Source organism: Hippoglossus stenolepis, chromosome 19 (assembly GCF_022539355.2).
Source record: "Hippoglossus stenolepis isolate QCI-W04-F060 chromosome 19, HSTE1.2, whole genome shotgun sequence".
Taxonomy (NCBI): Eukaryota; Metazoa; Chordata; class Actinopteri; order Pleuronectiformes; family Pleuronectidae; genus Hippoglossus; species Hippoglossus stenolepis.
This window is the reverse complement of record NC_061501.1, coordinates 15,518,145-15,537,148: the sequence shown is the minus strand read 5'-3', so window position 1 is coordinate 15,537,148 and position 19,004 is coordinate 15,518,145. Positions and strand designations below refer to the sequence as shown.

The window sequence follows — 19,004 nt, the reverse complement described above, 5'->3', positions numbered from 1 at the left end:
ACAAAAGCTGAGCGTGCGATCACAAAGATAAGATGTATGTATGTGATGGGTTCAAGCACCGGAACCGGATTGTGTCACAAAAAGAAGAAATTTCAGGTCGTATTCCTTTTAAAAGATCGAATGAGATCACGTTGAGTGAGATGAACGTTTCAGAATCTGTTATCCTACGAGTGTTGAAGTGCTCAGGTTATAAATAACATCGCAGTGGTTGGTTTCACTTTGATTTAATATTCTCTAGGTAAAGTGTCCCCTCAAATAACCTGGACGGCACATGGAGATGATTTTGCTGAGTCAGCAGAGGAGACGCATCCTTCCTCCATCCTGCCAGAGGGCACGTCCTGACATCTATTAGCCATGTGACACAAGGTATTCTGGGAGTATAAGGTTCCCGAAGTAGGGGGGTTGTAGGGATCTTGGAGGGGGGGTTTCAAATGGATATATTTCACAAATAGTCATCAATTGAAATAACATTTAAATAACTATTTATGATATATTAAAGTGTGGTTCACTGACTGATTCAGTTGCATTCTTCTTTGGGGGTTGAAAAAAGAAATCATTGGTCACAAAATATAGAAACTAGACTTCTAAACCTACGCCAAGGCCCAACAGTCGCCTCATGAAACCACATTTAAATTCACCAGATTTTTATGTGACTCCGCACTAAATCGCACATACTTATGAATGTCAGTCCCCTAAACATGCCGGACAAAACATTACCTTCCCGCTGGGAGGTTATCAACTGATGAAGATGAATCCAATATTCATGATAGATTAAGGCGTGGTTCACTGACTTTTTTTAGTCACATCCCACTTTCGAAGTTGAAAAACAAAAAAACTCCCTAACCGATAATGCGATAACATTTATAACAATCAGTAGCAGAATTTAAACCTGGCTAGCTCCAATCTTGGTGGACTCGCTAGTTTCAGAGCGTCTACTTTTCTTTACGGTTCCAAATAAACCAGGATCCTAATATTCAACATCTCAGCTCCTGTGCACCAATCAGCAGTGTGATCAGTTACACATGTGTCAAAATAATGTCTCCTGTTAAAATAACTTTTACTTCACTATTTTTATACCTTGAACATGCAGAGAACCTCAGCGTGGGAACAACTTCATGATAATAATCCTGATTTATATCACACGATTGTCTCATATCACCAACGCTACAGTACAACAGATGTACACAACACACTGTAACTATTGTTATCTGGTTATCTGTTGATCATTTTATGATAGCAGATAATACTAATGCCCAAAGCGACATCTTCATATTCCACACATTCACAGCGATAAGACCGAGAAACTAGAAAGCAAACATTTTAGGTGATTTATCGATTATTAAAAGTAGTTTCAGATTCTTTTCCTGTCAAGCAACCGATCGATTATTCGACCACTTGCTGTCATTCACACCAACGACAGACTTGAGAATCTATGAGTGTTCACCTCATCATGGAAATAGTTTGTGGATCAATAGCTACATTAGCCAAAATCCACAGTGAACGCATTAAAGTTGCAGTCGTGTTGTGTCTGTATTTCCTCTCATGCGTGAATACGTCCCCCCCCTTCCATACGCACACTTGCCACAGAGACATCTTTGTTGTGCTCATGTCACCTCATGACCTGGGAAACAAAAGATACTCAATCCCAATGAATGAGTGATGAATGAATGAGTAGAGCTGACCACACCTCGTCCTCCTCAATGACTCACTCGTCCACCGAACTCGTAAAATGAAACGTAAAATGGGGACATGATGAGGTTCGGCTCACGCACGTTCATCACCTGATTCCCCCGCAGCTGTCAGGAGCCGTTTGACCACAAACCCGCCGACACGGAGCCAAGATCAGCCCGGGGCTCGAACGTGCTTCTGCTGCTGTTCCTCCGTGTTTCACCTGGTTGTGAAGCCGAGAGACGAGGAGACGAGGTCCAGAAGCAGAGGACACGTTCATGTCTGTGTGGCACTGTCACAATAAGACACCGGCTAATCACCGGCTAACGGTCTCCGGAGCCACGTCGCCTCGAAACAACTTGAATTGTTTTCGGAGACTCACAACAACAACAACAGCAGCTTATTAAGAGTTATTTACTCACCGGTGTGTTTCTACCTCAAACTCTGTGTGAATGACCTGCTGCTCCACCGCTGTCACTGCGCCATCATGGAAACAGACCCACATTCGGGAGGGACTTTCAAAATAAAGGTATAGGGGAAGTACTCAGATCCTCCCCTGGAACCCAGAACCAGTGAAAGATATATTTTTTAAACGTATTATTATGTTTATTCTATCTGTTTCCTATGTCGTTCATTTTAAATGCTGTTGTATTATTTTATTTGTTATTTTTGATTTTGTATGATTTCATTATTTCATATTACTTTTGATGTTTTGTGTTCTTGTTTTTATTGTCCTCTTTGTGAAGTACTTTGTAATAGCTGTTATCATTATTATTATTGTTATTATTATTATGATTATTATTATTACTATTATTATTAGTAGTAGTAGAAGTAGTAGTTCAAGTACAAATACATAAAAAATACGAAGCCTGCAGTGCGAGTATCGTAAAAAAAACAATATTATATTCGAGGATGACCTTATAGGTAAATTAAACATACCAAAGCAGTATATATGCTGATACAAATGTAGATTTGTATAGTCATGGATTTGGGCCTTTATTTTGGAGGTGACATCTATCTGTTTCCGGTCTCCCTTTGATTATTTCTGTTACTTTGTCACCACTTCTCCAAATTCAAGTTTGTGCGCCTGCGTAGAAGATGATTCACATTTCTGACGAAAGCCTCAGGGAGGATGATGTTCCCGTTATGATGCAGAAACATGACCTCTAGTATCGGAGATTTCATCTGCATGATGATTCATTTATTGTGTAAAGTTACTTCAGGGGCTAAAAGAAAGTCGCATTGTCATTGTCATCATCATTTGAGCTGAAACAATGATAAATGATTAATCACTGGCACAAAATCAACCACAAACTGTTTATATAAACAATCACAACCCCAAGTTGAACTGATTTCACTTTCTCTAATGTGAGACTTGGCTGTTTTCAGTTGAATAGATTGTAAAAACTAATACAATTTCGGAAACTTTTAATATTTTGCATAAGCACATGCCTGCCACTCCTTTCCCGTTATTAGTCATACTATATAAACCATTGCATTAGCTGACACACACGTGGCCACATAACAAACTGACTAGTGGTTCCTAGCCTGACCTGCCTGCATCCTTTTCCATGTATCTGACCTTTCTGACCTCCTACCTTCTGCTTGTATTTGAACAAAGACCAAGTGAGCCTTTCTTTTATGAACCTATAGGTGTCTCTGTTTCCTGTTTTCTGGCAGTGGGTGGTAACTCTTGCGTAGAAAGACCTGTACAGTCATTTTGACTTGTCACAGCTCACTTTCACTAAGTGTCCTCGTAAATGTTCCAGTGAAGCAGCAGGTTCAACAGCTCAGATCATCATAGACTGTTAGTGTGAATGGGAAACAGAAATGTCTCGGCTCCGTGTTGCGTGCGAGCGCGCCCACTAATCACGCACTGCTGTCCACACCATCAAGTGTAGACCACAAGGTGAAAATGTTATGTAAATTTAATTAAAGTTGTAAAACGAGGCTTACCTCCTTTTGGCAGTAGTTTGGTGCTGTCAACTTGTTCAGGTCAAAAACACGCTTTTGTCTCTTTTCAGATTGTATACATCTTTCCCCTTTGCAACATTCTAACACATCAAAGGGATCTATGACCACTGACACTGTGAAGACATTAAAGAAAACTGACAACAAGGAATTCTTTGCTTAATGAATCCTTTGAAGTGTTCTTTTATATAAAGTATTGAGTAATACTAAGTCACAAACAAGTGTTATTCTTTCAGCTTAACCCTTTGATACACAACACAAAAGTGACACTGCTCAGTTTTTATCTTTGCAGTGAATGAATTTCATCATTCAGTATATTAGGTAATCCCCAATTAATCCCTATTTAAATGTTTCCTTTGTTACTTTAAGCATTCATTCAATATCTTGTTTTTGATTACCACAAATCATTGTTTCCCTTTTTCATTTCTTACTTAATAAACAAAATTTTTCTTATCACTGTAAAGTTTATGTACGTACATTTTCATCAGGCCTGACGTGCCCACGAAGTTTGGTGAGAATTCGAGTATGTTCAAGCTGTCAAAAATGCGATTCATTTTCCTGAATAATCAAACGAACAGCAATAGGGCCTCACACTGTCGGTGCTCGGGCCCTAATAATATATATTGTGTGTGTATGTGGTATTTTGCAATATCTTACCCTAATATACCCTAAAACCCAAATATATATATTTATTGTACTTTGTATTAACGTAGATGATAAATTACCACAACATTGGGCTATATTTTTTACAAATCTCCCTCGTATTACTTTATTTGCCTTGAACATTGTAAAAGTTGATAAACGGTCACAAAAGTTTTATATGTTTTGATTATACAAATGGTAAAATCAATATGCAGAATGAGGGCGACCCCTACTGGTCGTTTACTGCAACTGAAGCCAGAAGTTATATCTTTTGAACTTTTGAATATGATTATAGCAGGCTTTCTTTCTTTCTTTCTTTCTTTCTTTCTTTCTTTCTTTCTTTCTTTCTTTATTTATTTTTCTTTCTCAGATTTATTTGTTTTTCTTTCTTACTTTGTCCACAGAATAATTTGTATATTTTTTACTTTGTCCACAGATTTATTTGTGTATTTTTTACTGGGATGATTGAGGTCAGAGGTCGGGCAGTGGTTGGGGGTGGGACCTTGACTGGATTGGTCCGGGGCCTGTGGGCGGTGTGTTCTCTCCGCGGCGCTGATTGGCTGCTGCGCTGTGGATTTCCTGTCTATCTTCAGCTGTGAGGGGGAGGGGTCAGTGCGGCTAGCATAGCAAGCTGCGCTGCACAACCAACCAGGAAGTCAACAAACTTCCTCACAAACACCAGTTTCTATCCGTGTTTTTCTCCACGGTGAAGCCCAAACAACGACATGAGCTCCGCGCCCTCTTCGGTAAGCTACGCACCGCCTCCATGACACTGTAATGCACAAAATATATTAGCTTGCTAGCTTGCTTTTAGCTTCTATCCTCGCCATCGCTCTCTCCAGGGGCTAGCAGTTAGCCGTCATGCTAACGTCGGTTGTTGACAGCCTCCACTGGACCAACGGACACAACAACACGCCCGGCGCTAGCTCGGAGCTAGCTGGTTGGTTTTCAGTCAATTCACTGACATCCCTGTGACTTGATGCGTTGCACCACGACACAGGCTGAAAGCAACTGCTGGAAACTTCACGTTAACGTAGATGCGGAGAGTTTAAAAAACGTTGAACTGTGGCTCAGCCTCACTGCATGACGCAAACACAAAGAGAAAATAAAATCTGCCAACTTGTTGTCCTCGCCAGAAACACAATGAAATGCAATGCACGATGATATTAATATTGTGGCGTTTAAAGGCAGCAAGTCAATGTAATCGCCCGAAAAACACTCGTGACGTATTTGGGAGAAAACATGTAATATAAAGAGTACACGTTTCTATCATAGTGGTTCAATGTCATAATCAAAGCAGAGATACTTGTATATACTATACTGTAGTAACAACTCATAAAACTGTAGTAAAAACAGTAATAGCACATTTATTTGCTGTCAAAGATGATATTGATTATAATTTGCAGTCATGATTGGTCATGGCAGAATGAAATATAAGCTGATAGTCGAGCCTATAAACAGAACCAGAATATTAATCTTTTTTTATGAAGATTAACCAAGTTAACCTTGGTTTGTGATCTATACAATGAATGATTGAGTTCTCTTATGTACCGACACTGTGTGTGATCAATAAATTAGGAATCTAAAAGGTAACGTGTGGATAATTGTTAGTGCAGCTGATGATGATACGTCACACGTCGCAAAAGTTCACAGACATGCAATAATATAGCTCTTAATGGAAATCCGCTACAGACAGTATGAACGACGCAATCTGCCCTTCAGTGGTCTGTTGTTTCCAGAATCACTGATCAGGGATAAAACAACCACAAAGCTAGTTTGGTCAACTGGTGCTTACGGCCTTTATTGGCATGTTAGACAGCTGCTAAGCAGTCTGATTGATTTTGTTTTGCAGACTGTCGGGGAGTTATTCCTCATCCTCAGTGAGATGGGTTTCACGGAGGAACAGATCCAGGCAGCTATGCAGGCAGGACATTTCTCTGTGCCCGATGCAGCTGAGTGGTGAGTGGACCCAGAGTCTTTTCTCAGTTCCATGTGGTTATTGCCATTCAGTAATGCTCTTTTCAGTCCTTAAGGACAACACCCTTCAGTAAATTCTGTGTCCCTCTCTCATATGTTAATAGGCTCTTGCAGGGTCAGTATCCACGGCACAGGTTGGTCAAGCAGTCATCACAGCCCGCTGAAACACCATTTGCTGCTTTCAACCCACCGAAAGAGGCAGCAGGCACTTCAGAGTCACATCCGTCTCCCACTGGAAGTGGAGGTAAGGCACGAGACGTTTTGACTTTAGAGTATCAAAGCTGTTTTCTTTCTTTAACGCATCAGTTGGACTAGATATCGATAAATGTATGTCTTAATTGTAATATGACATTGTTATCATACCATTAGTCTGTTTTTAAAATGGCCAAAGAAGGGATGCAAAATTATCTCATTGGACTGTCTCTGGCTTTAACAGCATCCCCTTCACTGGTGTTGAAACCGTCACAGTCATCCAACCTGTCCCCGGACCTGCTACCCCTTGAGTCGCGCATCAAGCAAGACAAAAGTGACTTTGAAGACCATGAAAGACAACGTGTTGCTCAGGAGGCCAAGGCAGAGAGAATTCAAAAGAAACAGGTCAGCTGTAAAGAAAAGAAGGACTTGTGACGTCTTCTAAACAGAGCTAACTCAACCTGACTGGCAATGGAGAACAAAATCTCTTAAGGCAAATGTCTGATTCTTATTTGTGGAGTTGAACATTTTATGTGTCTTGTACTGGCAGGAACGCGAATTGGTGTTAAAGCGGATAGCTGAGGATCGGAAGAGCTTGCAGAGGAAGATCCATACCAGCGCAGTCACTGAGACGTCTCCTCCTAGTGGTCAAGTGCAGAAGCTTGGAGGAAATATTCAGACTAATGTCGATAACAACTGCATCCTCATGGTGAGCCACTGACAAACCTTATTTTCTGATTACATGTGTCAGAATTACAAACAGACAAATTACAGAATTGTGGGTTTTGTGCTCTGCTGCAGATTCGGCTGCCGTCCGGTGAGTCAATCCGTGAACGCTTCCCGGCTGATGCCCCTCTGCGCAGTGTCATGGAGCACATCTCCGGACGTCACCCCTCCCTGCCCTCCTTCTCCCTCCTTCAGGGTTTCCCTCGGAAGCGTTTTGGGGAGGCAGAACTTGCTTGCTCGCTGCGCTCTCTGGGCCTAACACCCAATGCCGCACTGTGTATTCAGACCACTCCTCCAGAGACGCCTCAGGATCCGCCGAGTCCTGCAGATCCACCGTTAGCAGTACAGAACGAGCCACCTCAGTGCGTTGAGCCTCCCCAGCCTCCTCAGCCTCCTCAGCCTCCCCAGCCTCGTATCCCTGTCATGGAGGGAGCAGAAGGGCAGGACATGGCTCTACCTCCTCCACTACCCAACCAACTGTGGGAAGAGGCAGTCAACTATGCAGGGATCCCTGAAGCTGGTGCTTCACTGTCTGGACCATCTCACTTCTGGGGTATTTTAAGTATTTGATCTTTTTATACAGAAAAAACAAAGGGCAAAGAGATTTACAAACACATTTTCTTATGTACCTCAGACATGTTTCTTCTTTGTCAAAGCTTGTTTGCTGTGTATTATTATATTAGTAGCGTAGAAAAACACAGGATGTATAACCTTTACTGCAGCCAGACACCAGGTGGTGATCGATATAACCATGACGATGTCATATTGTCCATCTTTAAATACAGTCTATGATTTTAACCTTTGACTTTTTTTTAAAATTAGGCTTTTGTTAATCTTTACCCTTCCGCCCATTGTAGTTCTCCAGCTATGAGTCACCACACGAGTGACTACATTTTCCCTCTGGAACATTACAGCTCGTCCCAGTTTGCAACTATGTGCTCAATTAGTTCAACAAACCAGAATGTCGGATATTATTTACATATTATGTAAATAGATGCTTTATGGTATTTCTGGTGCCCCACAGGACGAGGCCAGAAGCTGGTTGCTGGTAATGCAGAAGAAGCGGCAGGCATAGAGGTCGATGAGGAACCAGAAGCAGACGAAGAACCACCTTACATGCTGAACGGTACTGCTCCCTTTGTCTGAGGTTGTTACTGACACTTCACCCCTCCCTTGACCTTTGTTTGGCTTTCTTTCCCCACCCTTTCTCCTCCCCTCTTCCTGTTTCCACGTCTCCACACGTCATCCTCTCCTATCAGAAACAGATGGCCGTGGCCCCTTCACTCTCAGCTGTTGCAATAACTCTCATTCAGTTTTATTCTCCCCCCAGACGCCATGTGGGGGAATACAGTGATCCGTATAGCCGTCTGTAATTATGTTTCCTGAGTAGACATTTTTCATGTAACTTCACAATCATGTCAGTCAGGTAGAGAACTGGTGCCTCTTGGTAATTTGTGTCTCATGAGAGGATATTATGACTTCTGTTAACTACGATAGCACCAAATTATCTGTTCTATTATGTTTTGTGTGCTGGGGGATGTGTCATCTCATGATGACTCTTGTTCCGTTCATTACATAAGTTTCTCAGTGTGCAGAACATTTGACTGACTGCCATAGAAATGTGTTTCCAGTGTAAGAAAGATTAGGATTAGGAAGTATGTCGGTGAATGCCCCTTCCTGTCAAACATACAGTGCTGAGCCCGACCAATCAGATCTGAGTCCTTACTGTTGGTCAGCCAATCATATTCTGTGTTTCAGCATGTGGTTTCATTGTGTGTTCAGGACACAGAGGGTCACAAATCTCTGTGTCCTGAGAGATTTGTAAAAAATAAAGAAAGAATCACAAATCCAGAACAAAAGATGCGGATTCGAGGTGTGGAATTTAAAATTGCGATTCCCTGTGAAAACACTGGAAACATTTGAGGCTGTAAATGATTCGTTTTGTGGTTCAGTCTGATGATATTGGAATATTCTTGTGAACTACTTTTTGTCACTTGTGTAATTTTCACAGGAATGCCAAGGCTGCCCTTCTTTCCAGAGAACCGGATTCGAGTAGGATTTGAGCCAAGGCACCACTGGCCAGAACAAGGCAATCGACTCAGGTAGGTGTCGAGACAGAACGGCACTGATGTAATGTAAGAACTGTAATATGCACGTGGTGATACTAGATTATATGGATGACAGCAATCAAAATATACATGGTACTGCCTTTTTAATGTTGTTCTTATTTTTTTGTGATTCCCTTGGTAACTTTGTTAAGAACAGTGCAAAGCATCATATATTATTAATGTAGTAGGACAGATACTAAAGTGCATTGCAGCTAGTTGTCTACTTCACAGTCTGATGAAATTCAATTGTGTTGGACAATGTTATCCCAACGAAAACTAGAACACGACTAACCATGCATTCGGCTCTAGGCCCAGTGATGTTCTGATATAAATGCTAATGTTAGCATGCTAACATGTACCGAATGACAGTGCTAATATGCAGGTTGTGTGAAGCAAGTGTTAATCATGCTCACCATCTTCATTTGGTATTTGCTGTAGTAGAAGTGTAGCTGAGGCTGACCGGTTTCATGGGTAAGTGGTCATAAACGCAAAAAAAACTTTTTGAGTGCAGTGAGCGTGGATGGACTCGCACACTTTCAACATTATTTGCATTAAAATGTTCCAGGGAGGCTCCAGCAGAGGACCCAGCAGAGCCTGAGGGGGCAGGAGGTCGGAGGGGGCCCGTGGCTGCAGGTCTGGCTGCAGTGGAGCGTCTTCAACGTGCCGCGCAGCAAGAAGACCCCAGCGCCTCCCAGGGACAGCCATCGCCACCTAAAAGAGCCTTCAGGACACCCAGCGTACCGTCCCTATGTGCCTTGGCTACTCGAGCAACTGTGCACCTCATGACCGGTGAGCTGCAGCTGTATGACTCACTGATTTTTAAGAAGTGGGGTCTTGTTGCCTTGTTTACTCACTGTGGTCATTCTTGGCTCTGTCTCTACTCACTCAGCTCCCAGTATGCAGTACAGCAGCAGTCTGGCATGTCTGACCCCGGAGCTAGCAGAGCTTCTGCTCAACCACATGTCCCGTGAAAGGCTCCTTCGTCCGCGCACCCTGGAGCTCTTCTTCGGCTGCCCGTTGCAGAAGATGGTCCTTAACTGCTACCCTTACTCCACCAATGAGCTCCTGCGGCAGTTGAGGGCCTTTACGGCGCTCAAGCATCTGAGTCTTGTCAACTCACCTCTAATCACTGGTATAAAGCTTTATCCTGGGATGTAGTTTCTGGACTGGATTGGTCAACGTCTGTGCTAATTTATGTTTATCTCCTTCTAGACTCTGGTCTAACAATCCTGTCCAGCCTGGTGAAACTCCAGCACCTTAACCTCGCTTCCTGCAGTAAACTAACGGACTCCTGTCTGCAGCATATCAGAGGTCAGTCTTGTGAACGAGGCTCAGACAGTTATTATACAGGGATAACAAATTATGCAACACTGCTTCACCAGCAGCTACAGTTACGTGCAAGAATGCCAGACCCCCAACATAAGCTGCTCTGTGTTAAGTACTTGTATTAAGTGTTAAATGAGGTTATGATTTTCTTGCTTTCAAAGTATTTTTCTTCTTCCCGTGTCTTCAAGGTTTGAACAGTCTGTGTTTCCTGTCACTGGACCATACCAAAGTGACCGACACCGGGATGGTGTTATATCTCCAGTCAGCTCCGTCCTGCCTCTCTCAGCTCAGCCTGAATCAGACGGCAGTGACAGAAGCTACGCTGGCAGTCCTTCCTTCATGTGTACCACAGCTGCGACTTCTCAGCATCAAGCAGACAAAGGTACATCAGCTCTTCTGGCACATTTATATCTTAGTATTGTGTTTAGCAACGTGCACTGTTCTCTCATGATCTTTCCGTGTCTTGTTTTCCCAGGTTGAGGATGTGTCCGCTTTGGCAGAGATGTCCAGCCTGCAGACGCTCAACCTGGACGGGACACGTGTGACAGAGGCGTCACTGAAGAACATCGCCAACCTCCCTTCCCTGTCTTCCCTCAGTTTGGCGGGAGTTCCTGTTGCTGATGGCAATCATGCCCTTCAGATCATCTCAGGTCCGTTACTGGGAAGGAACAGACGAGATGAAAGAAAACGCTCCAAGTCTGTGTGGAATCAAACTCTTATCGTGGGTTTCTACTTTTCCTCCCCAGGTCTCAAGTTGACTCACCTCACCCTCCCTGGACGCCACTCAGTGAACGACAGCGGGTTGGCGTACCTCTCGGATCTGTCCCTGCTCTCAGAGCTGGACCTGACCGACTACACACAGGTCACAGACCAGGGAGTCAATCAACTCTCCACCATGAGCAGGTCATTCCCATACTCAATAACTGATATACTGTAATGGACACATCTTACTGAGTACTGTTACAACAGGGATGTTGAAGAGTCTCTTGTGTATATTGTGCGTAGGTTGAAGAAGCTGTCACTCAGCAACACTCAGGTGACAGATGCGGGGCTTCCCTCTCTGCGCGGACTGCAGGAGCTGCAGGAGCTGTGTCTGGACCGAACAGCAGTGACAAGCCGAGGAGTTGCTGATCTCATCATCTGTCTGCCGCACCTCCAGGTAATTTCTCTGCTGGAATATGTCTATTTGACTGAGGATAATCTTAATTCTGACCCTATGTGATGATATCTCATAGAAAACATGAGTACATCACATTAACGTTGATCACATTTAAATGTGATCAACCACCAGCTTTAAAAATGAAAGGGTGAACCTCTGCTCAAGCCTGTCTACTTAAGTAACTTAAAATGAACTATGAAATGTAGGTATTTTCTCTCTTTCTGCTTTTGTGCTCCTGTTCATTGTACGTCTTTCTGCTTTTGTAGGTGTTGGGATTAGCCAGCACTCAGGTGGGAGACACAGTAGTGAGGAGAGGTGTGATCCGCTGCAATCAGCTTGTTAAAATTAATCTCAGCCGCACACGCATCACTGACCACGGTAAGCTCCTCCCACTGCATCTGGCTCACCCTCTACACGCACACACGTGTAATCTCTGCCTGACTTGGACCAATGTCATCGCGTGTGTATCTGTTCTCCTCAGGCCTCAAGTTCCTGAAACACATGCACCTGGCTCAGGTGAACCTGGACGGCACCGGTGTGAGTCTGATGGGTATCGCGAACCTCCTCTCTTTCACCAACATCAACAGCATTCGGGCCAGCAACACCCGAGCCATCCCCCCCGATGAGGCGTCAGACGAGGAGTGGGAGGCCCAGTGAGCATCGATCCCCCGCTGGGTCGGTCCTCTCATATTGCACCTGAGCGCGCCTCTGACTGCTGCTGTCCTCTTTTACCCCCCGCTGCCTCCAGGATCACCTGGGAACGGCGTCACCAAAACACTCCTTCAACTGCAACTAGCGCCACTAATCTGTCAATCACCCACGCTACGTTGAAACCTTAAATGGGAGGCTTGTGTTTAACAACTAGGCCGTTAATAACGTTTACATACTGTACATAGAATCAATCAGTATTTACTCACACTGCAGCCCTTGGTCTCTGGAGGAGACCACCTGACAAACGTTATAGCTTTATGTGCAGCCTCGTATGTTTGAGACAACAGTGATAGGCAGAAATGTACTTTTTGTTGGAAACGTATAACAGCATGTATTTTCAGACTGTAATGAATAACAGATTATTGAGACTAGAAATTAAATGACAAACTATTTAACTAATTGTCTTTTGAACCAAATGTGCTTGGTTCAAATACAGATGTCCACCACTGTTAAGTTTGAGTGGATTTAAATCATAGGCTGTATATAGAGATGCATGACACAGAAACACTTCTGCTTCACGCTTGTCTTCCATCTTAATATACAGCCCATGTTTTAGATTTACCAAGAAGATCTGGGGTTTTTTTGCCATTAAATGCCCAACATCACAGTTCTATTTCAGTTTTACCTGAAGGGGCGTTAACCAATGAAGGAGATTTAAGAATACATTTTGGTTTTTACTTTTGGAATCAGACCCATATGGATGTTAAGCGAATTGCTTTTTTTTTTTTCCAGACTGCATCCTGGAGATGCATTGGCCTCAATTGATGTTTATAAGTGGCTTTTTCAGATTCTTATTTTATCAAGATTTTTTGGGGCAGCCATGCCATTTTCAGATACTTAGTGAGAAGAGTATATTGTAGTGGCTGTATAGATGTAGATGGTTATTTATGCAGCCTTGGGGCTCACATCGGAATCCAAAGCAACTTATCATTTCAAGTTTTGTCCTTGTTTACAGATGTTGAACAGTTTATTTTTCCCTAGAAGCCTTTGATTTGAAGATACCAGCACTGTATTCATTAAGTTTAGAATGAATAAAAGAAAACATGAGACTAAATGTGCTGTTTTTATGTTCGTTTATTCTGACAAACTCTTTATTGCATTACATTGTTAAATAAGGCAGAACTGCTTCTACACGGAGGGAAAAAAAAAAAATAATAATAAGTCAACTTTTAAATATCATAAAAGCTGCTGCATACGTGATGGGATAAAACAGAACATTTGGAAAAAATAAAACTTTTCTATCAACACAGCACAATGGAATGCATTCCAAAATGCACTGAGATGCTTCAGGTGAATCAGCCAATCAGAGTGCAGCCTGAGGTGAAGGGGGGAGAGGGTTGGTGTAGCACGATGCAGCACTGTCGAAACCGAGATGGAAATACAGTACAACATGTTCAAGAGACGCGTCTGAGAAGATGCATAAAGAGATTGTTTCAGTTCTTGTCGTTGGGAGATTTCCTGCGATGCAAATCCGGCTCATCCCTTTGTGAGCCTATGGGTCGTTATACAAGATAAAGGAGTGGCTCAGTGTGATGTTGAATTAGATGTCGTGTGCTTGCTTTTCGATCTTTGATTTCAAGTGCTCCTTGTATGCCAGGATGTCCCTGTTCCACTTTGTGATGGTCTGATTCTCGCACACCCAGATCTCCTGCGCCACCTGAAGGAAAGATCAAAATGTTATAAATAACGGCTCAACTTCACAGCTGTTTCAAACCAAACATTCCATGAATCCATCAAATGAATGCGTACCTGCTGAATTAGCCTGAAGTCGTGGCTAACCAGCATCGTGCCGCCGTCAAACTCATTGATGGCCTCTGCCAATGCGTCAATGGTCTCGATATCCAAGTGATTGGTGGGCTCGTCAAGGAACAGCAAATGAGGGGTCTGCTGCGCCAGCCAGGCAAAACACACGCGACACTTCTGACCGTCGGACAGGTTCCTGATTGGACTGACCTGGAAAACACTTCAGGAGTCAACTCAGCGCAAAGACCAAAAAGCCAAAGAGTAAAGTCACACTTTCTGAATCAGGCATCATGTGGAAAATCCTATTCCCACCTGCTGTTTTCCCGTCAGGCCGTAGCGACCAATGATCTTCCTCATCTCCTCCTTTTCTTTGATAGCAGGATAACACTTCATCATGTAGTCCAGAGGAGACAGGTCCAGCTCCAGCTGCTCTGTCAGATGCTGTAACAGAAGGCAGAAACGTGGGAAACCGTCAATTTGAGTGTACGTGCTACTTCCCAAGAACTTTTCAAGGTGTGACATGCGATGATTCCGATGAACTTGTGCACTGCAGCGTTCAAGTGTATTTACCTGATGATATCTGCCAATCTTGACGTGAGAATGTTTGCGGATCATGCCGTCGGAGGGTAGGAGCTACGAAGAGGAAAAATATTAAATATTTTCACTCTGAAAACAGGAAGTTGTTGCAGGGTCCTGGGGATGTGTTTTGTACCAACCTCTCCCATCAGCAGCTTCAGTAGCGTTGACTTTCCTGCTCCATTGGGCCCCACCAGAGCCACTCGGGTGTCCAAGTCAATACCAAACTCCAGGTCTTTATATATGTACGGCTGCAGGAAACATCAACAGATGAGTGAGACTGAGAAATAACTGAATTCAGCTGTGTTCATGATGTGATATGAAGCGTACTCACTGTGTTGTCACTGTACTTGAAGCTCACATTCTGAACCATGATAACAGGAGGAGGAATCTTCCCACAGGCGGGAAAACAAAACGTCAGAGTCTGCAGAAGGGGAAGAGAGGTATTAGTATCAAAAGTGAACGCCCCACCCAGTGAGTGTCACCGGGTCAAAACCACTGCTCGTCTTTAATGAGGTGGTTTGCTAACCACCATTACGAGCCTACCAGTAAACCAGCACCGTACCTTGTCACTCACGACTTTTTCAGTCAAGCCTGACGCCACCATCTTCTGCAGAGTCTTCTCTTTGCTCTGTGCCTGTCGTGCCAGTTTCGCAGAACCGTGACCAAACCTGGCTATGTAATTCTGGAGGAGAGGTGTAAACAGAACAATGAGTGCACATCTTGATTGAATCAGCTGCGAGATGATTGTTTGAAGCCACTGCTTAGAAAACAAGATGAGTCACTGGCTGTGTTTTCCCCAGCAAATTGTTAGTGTCGCGTTTGCTGGAGCCTACACCCTGTCAGCTGATCAAATTAACTTAACTGCCTCAATAGCCACAATAAATAGAAAGAGGTTTTGTAGTGCGAAATGGCACCTGTGTCCTTTTTCTGTTAATAGGATTAATTATGCATATTCTAAAAATGTATTCAGTACTGTACAATATGATTACTGGCACCACGTAGTAATGGATTATCTTTTTTTACCTTCATGTGTGTTATCTGGTCCTGTTCCCAGTTGAAGCGCTTCATCTGATTCTCCTCCAGCTCCTCTCTGGTCTTCGTATACTGGTCATAGTTACCCTGAAGTTAAAAATAGATTGGCACGGTCATCCAACGGGTCTTCCCACACACAGAATTAGCAACAGCCTACCCCTGGTTTCCTTATTTAGCAGGAGGAAATCGCAGGAGGCATTTCAGTTCAGGATACGTCCAACACCTTTCCGATGATGCCAAACTTTCTTGATTTTACTTTAAGACACCAGCAAGGGATCTTACCGTGTAGTATTTCAGTTTTCTCTGATGTAGGTGAATGATGTTGGTGCACACACCATTCAGGAAGTCTTGAGAGTGTGAGATGAGCACAAGGATTCGCTTGAACCTGACAAGAACCAACAGGTGGTGTTAATACACATCTCCGCACATTCATCATATATGTACATAACTGTTTGGACTAATACAGCAATGAAATAAGTTAACTTACGTCTTGAGCTCCTCTTCCAGCCACACACAAGCATCCAGGTCCAAGTGGTTAGTGGGCTCATCCAGCAACAACATGAAGGGCTTGATAAACAGAGCTCTGTAAAAACAGTGGATATTTATTTTAGTTTAAATTACAGAAAATGTCACAGAAACTTAATGTATAAGCAACAGCTCTTTAATTTCAATCTTGAATAATTTGGTTCTAATGCAAATACGAGAAAATGTGTGTCCATATATGGACTACTTCTCTTCCATGGGTGTTACCATAAATGTGTGACCGACACCTGTGTTAGCGTCCAGTGTCGCTCAGAAAACGGTCTTGATTTGAGAGCAAAACAGGAACATTCTGAATTAAATGAGGTTGGTGCCAGATGCAGCTCTGCTAAGAGCACATTTAGCTGCACTTGACACAAAGTAGCTCACATACGATGTCACAGAAGCTCGTGGTCTTTACCTGGACAGAGCAACACGCATCCTCCATCCTCCACTGAAGTCCTTCATTTTCTTCTGCTGCATAGCAGCGGTGAAACCCAAACCGTGGAGGATCCGTGAGGCGCGCATCTCTGCCTTGTCTGCATCCAGCTCCTCAAGACGCTCATACAGCTCCATCAGCTTCTCACACTCAGCTGTGAAGGAAAAGAGATACATTTACTATGGATTTCATTTAGCTACACAAGTATATGCAAGACTGTTCTGAAATAAGTTTCTTTGCTGCATGTCTGTTTGCTCAGGCCAAGTTGTTTTGCGTGTGCCCTCACCGTCCTCAGCGCCAAGTCTCTCTGCCTCCTTCTCCAGCATAATCCTCTGTTCATCCACCTCCATTACACACTCCAGAGCCGTCTTCTCACTGGGGGGCATCTCCCGGGTCAAGTGGTAAATATCGATGTGCTCGGGAATGGGAATCTCACGAAGCCCGATGGCTGACAACAGCATGGATTTTCCTGAACAGAATAAAAATAATATTACTAGCGGTCACAAAAATCTTTACTTTGGGACAACTGCTGGTGCTTAATGTCAACTCAGGGAGACCATCCTGAAACACAGGAGATACACAACTGATTGGAAACATCCTCTGCCACATAAATCAATTACCTGTGCCGTTAAGTCCGAGGAGGCCGTAGCGTCTGCCGGAGTTGAGCTCCAGATCGGTGTCTGAGAGCAGCTCCTGCCCGTGGAAGGTGAGCGACAGGCTGGCAACGTGGACATCAGTGCTGTTGGGGTGAGAGGCCAGAACGCCCGTCACCGCCCGCGCCTCCGTCTTCATGAGCTCGAACTCGTCGAGCTCCTTAGTCAAACACGCGATACCTGTCGAAACAAAAAAAACATTGATTCAGAGTTTACTCTCCACATCTGCCTCAAAGTGTGGGGTGCCAGAGTGCCTCTCAGAAAGGGCTGTCGAGATATAACTGTGTATTCAGATCGGTCCTCTCACCATTGCTCTGAGCTCCGTTACTCTGGGGCTCTGGTTGTTCACCAGCCTCATCGAGCTCATCAGATTTCTTGGTGCGCTGTCGGCCTTTGGCGGCCTCCTTCTTCTTCGCTGCCTTCTTCTTGGCCAAGTCGGATGGCATGGTTGTTCAGGGCTATTCAGAAAGAAACACCACAAGAGGACACGAATCGTAACTGCCCTCACATCGCCATGTTGTGAAAGGGGAGACAGACTCTCGAGGATGCGCGCGAGGATTTCACCATAACGCGATGCCTCTGATCGCTCCAGTCAAATCGGATCAGAGTATGAGTCAGGGTGGAAATGACTAATCGTTGGCGGATGCGCCATTAACGCCTGAATTACCTGTTCAATGAGTCTCTGGTCTCCGGAGCACACCGACGTCTCGTGTCCACTTTTCGCCGGGTGGATGTAGCCGCACGTCGAACCGGCAGACGGACCATATAAGGGGCCGAGGGGCGGTGAGGATCCCGGGCGCCTCCCCTTCCCACAGCACTGCAGCAAACTGGACATTTACAACGAGATTTGATTCATAAAATAATGTTGTGACTGACTGGGACTCGATATTTCATCTTCCTCAAATGCAACTTTTCCACTAAGTTCATAAACCTGATCATGATATGTTGTAAAATGTGCAGCACTTGAAGTTTATAATCAACTAAATCACTTTAACTCAGGCGTCTCGAGCTCAACCTGTGGAACAGTTTGAATGTGGAGTTAAAACTATGTCCAAACACAACCCAGTTTAAAATACAAAGATATGTTTGTTCACAAGGTGCAGAGGATGAAGAGAGGATGTGACAATCACTACTTTTATTTGTTCACTTAATATTTATCGTTCCTTCGTTTATCTTCCACTCTTTTTTGCTATAAATAACAATGCAAATTTGTCTATTTTTGATTTTGGGTATGTAGATGTATGAGTTTGTATATATGTATGAAAATATATAGCTTATGTGTATTATTTATATTTATTATTACATATATGTGTTGTGCATTATATACAATATAGAGCACAGGTAAACAACATATTTATAGATGTATAGGAAGCTGGTTAAGTACAAGATGATTATTAATAATTAATGACATATGATAGAAGGGGTGAGATTAAATAAGTTTCTGGTAGATTATACTGGATGTGGGATCTGTTGCATTTCTCTTTACTTTTATCAGGTCAATAAAGTGTATATTGTAATTTCCTCCCTTGCAATTATAACTTAAGTGAATTAAACTTATA

General features: G+C 43.4%; 3 protein-coding genes across 7 annotated transcripts in view; 1 reads left to right on the top strand and 2 right to left on the bottom strand.

The window, feature by feature from the left end:
* The window catches only part of slc4a2b (solute carrier family 4 member 2b), a 33,938-nt gene extending 31,771 nt beyond the window's left edge, over positions 1 to 2,167 (bottom strand). For 2 of the 4 annotated variants that reach the window (XM_035143081.2, XM_035143086.2), the window contains exon 1: positions 1,782 to 2,064. The gene's annotated coding sequence lies outside the window, so the exon portion shown is untranslated. Of the gene's footprint in view, positions 1 to 1,772; positions 2,065 to 2,090 lie in introns of those variants that run through there. The other 2 variants (XM_035143084.2, XM_035143083.2) reach the window with 2 other exon arrangements.
* A 2,706-nt stretch (positions 2,168 to 4,873) lies between these two features.
* Positions 4,874 to 13,534, top strand: si:ch73-173p19.1. 2 transcript variants are annotated; one of them, XM_035143093.2, is made up of 18 exons: positions 4,874 to 5,027; positions 6,134 to 6,240; positions 6,363 to 6,502; positions 6,695 to 6,855; positions 7,001 to 7,159; positions 7,252 to 7,729; positions 8,201 to 8,302; positions 9,188 to 9,278; positions 9,726 to 9,755; positions 9,850 to 10,073; positions 10,174 to 10,416; positions 10,497 to 10,595; positions 10,799 to 10,992; positions 11,086 to 11,260; positions 11,357 to 11,513; positions 11,616 to 11,769; positions 12,036 to 12,147; positions 12,251 to 13,534. In XM_035143093.2, exons 1-18 carry the CDS (start codon positions 5,007 to 5,009, stop codon positions 12,424 to 12,426), a joined length of 2,823 nt encoding a protein of 940 aa, XP_034998984.1. In that variant the 5' UTR covers positions 4,874 to 5,006; the 3' UTR covers positions 12,427 to 13,534. The 2 variants fall into 2 exon arrangements, with proteins under 2 accessions (XP_034998984.1, XP_034998983.1); XM_035143092.2 differs by having other exon boundaries at positions 9,723 to 9,755.
* A 2-nt stretch (positions 13,535 to 13,536) lies between these two features.
* abcf2b (ATP-binding cassette, sub-family F (GCN20), member 2b) lies at positions 13,537 to 18,270 on the bottom strand. Its single transcript, XM_035143096.2, has 15 exons — positions 18,113 to 18,270; positions 17,753 to 17,903; positions 17,413 to 17,625; positions 17,079 to 17,261; positions 16,775 to 16,946; positions 16,322 to 16,417; positions 16,117 to 16,219; positions 15,826 to 15,921; positions 15,365 to 15,484; positions 15,134 to 15,223; positions 14,940 to 15,050; positions 14,794 to 14,856; positions 14,536 to 14,664; positions 14,230 to 14,433; positions 13,537 to 14,137 (listed from the first exon to the last, which is right to left on the bottom strand). The coding sequence occupies exons 2-15, from the start codon at positions 17,889 to 17,891 to the stop codon at positions 14,021 to 14,023; spliced, it is 1,836 nt and encodes a 611-aa protein (XP_034998987.2). The 5' UTR covers positions 17,892 to 17,903; positions 18,113 to 18,270; the 3' UTR covers positions 13,537 to 14,020.
* Between the last annotated feature and the right edge of the window lie 734 nt (positions 18,271 to 19,004).

What these genes read in the sequence shown, in the direction of transcription:
- si:ch73-173p19.1 (XM_035143092.2), top strand. Translation starts at nt 5,007, where the DNA reads ATGAGCTCCGCGCCCTCTTCG. An exon ending in ATAACAACTGCATCCTCATG is followed by an intron (nt 7,160 to 7,251) that starts GTGAGCCACTGA and finishes GCTCTGCTGCAG; the next exon opens with ATTCGGCTGCCGTCCGGTGA. An exon ending in GAGGCTGACCGGTTTCATGG is followed by an intron (nt 9,756 to 9,849) that starts GTAAGTGGTCAT and finishes AAAATGTTCCAG; the next exon opens with GGAGGCTCCAGCAGAGGACC.
- abcf2b (XM_035143096.2), bottom strand. Translation starts at nt 17,891, where the DNA reads ATGCCATCCGACTTGGCCAAGAAGAAGGCAGCGAAGAAGAAGGAGGCC. An exon ending in AAAAAGTCGTGAGTGACAAG is followed by an intron (nt 15,224 to 15,364) that starts GTACGGTGCTGG and finishes CCCCTTCTGCAG; the next exon opens with ACTCTGACGTTTTGTTTTCC. An exon ending in AGATTGGCAGATATCATCAG is followed by an intron (nt 14,665 to 14,793) that starts GTAAATACACTT and finishes CTTCTGTTACAG; the next exon opens with CATCTGACAGAGCAGCTGGA.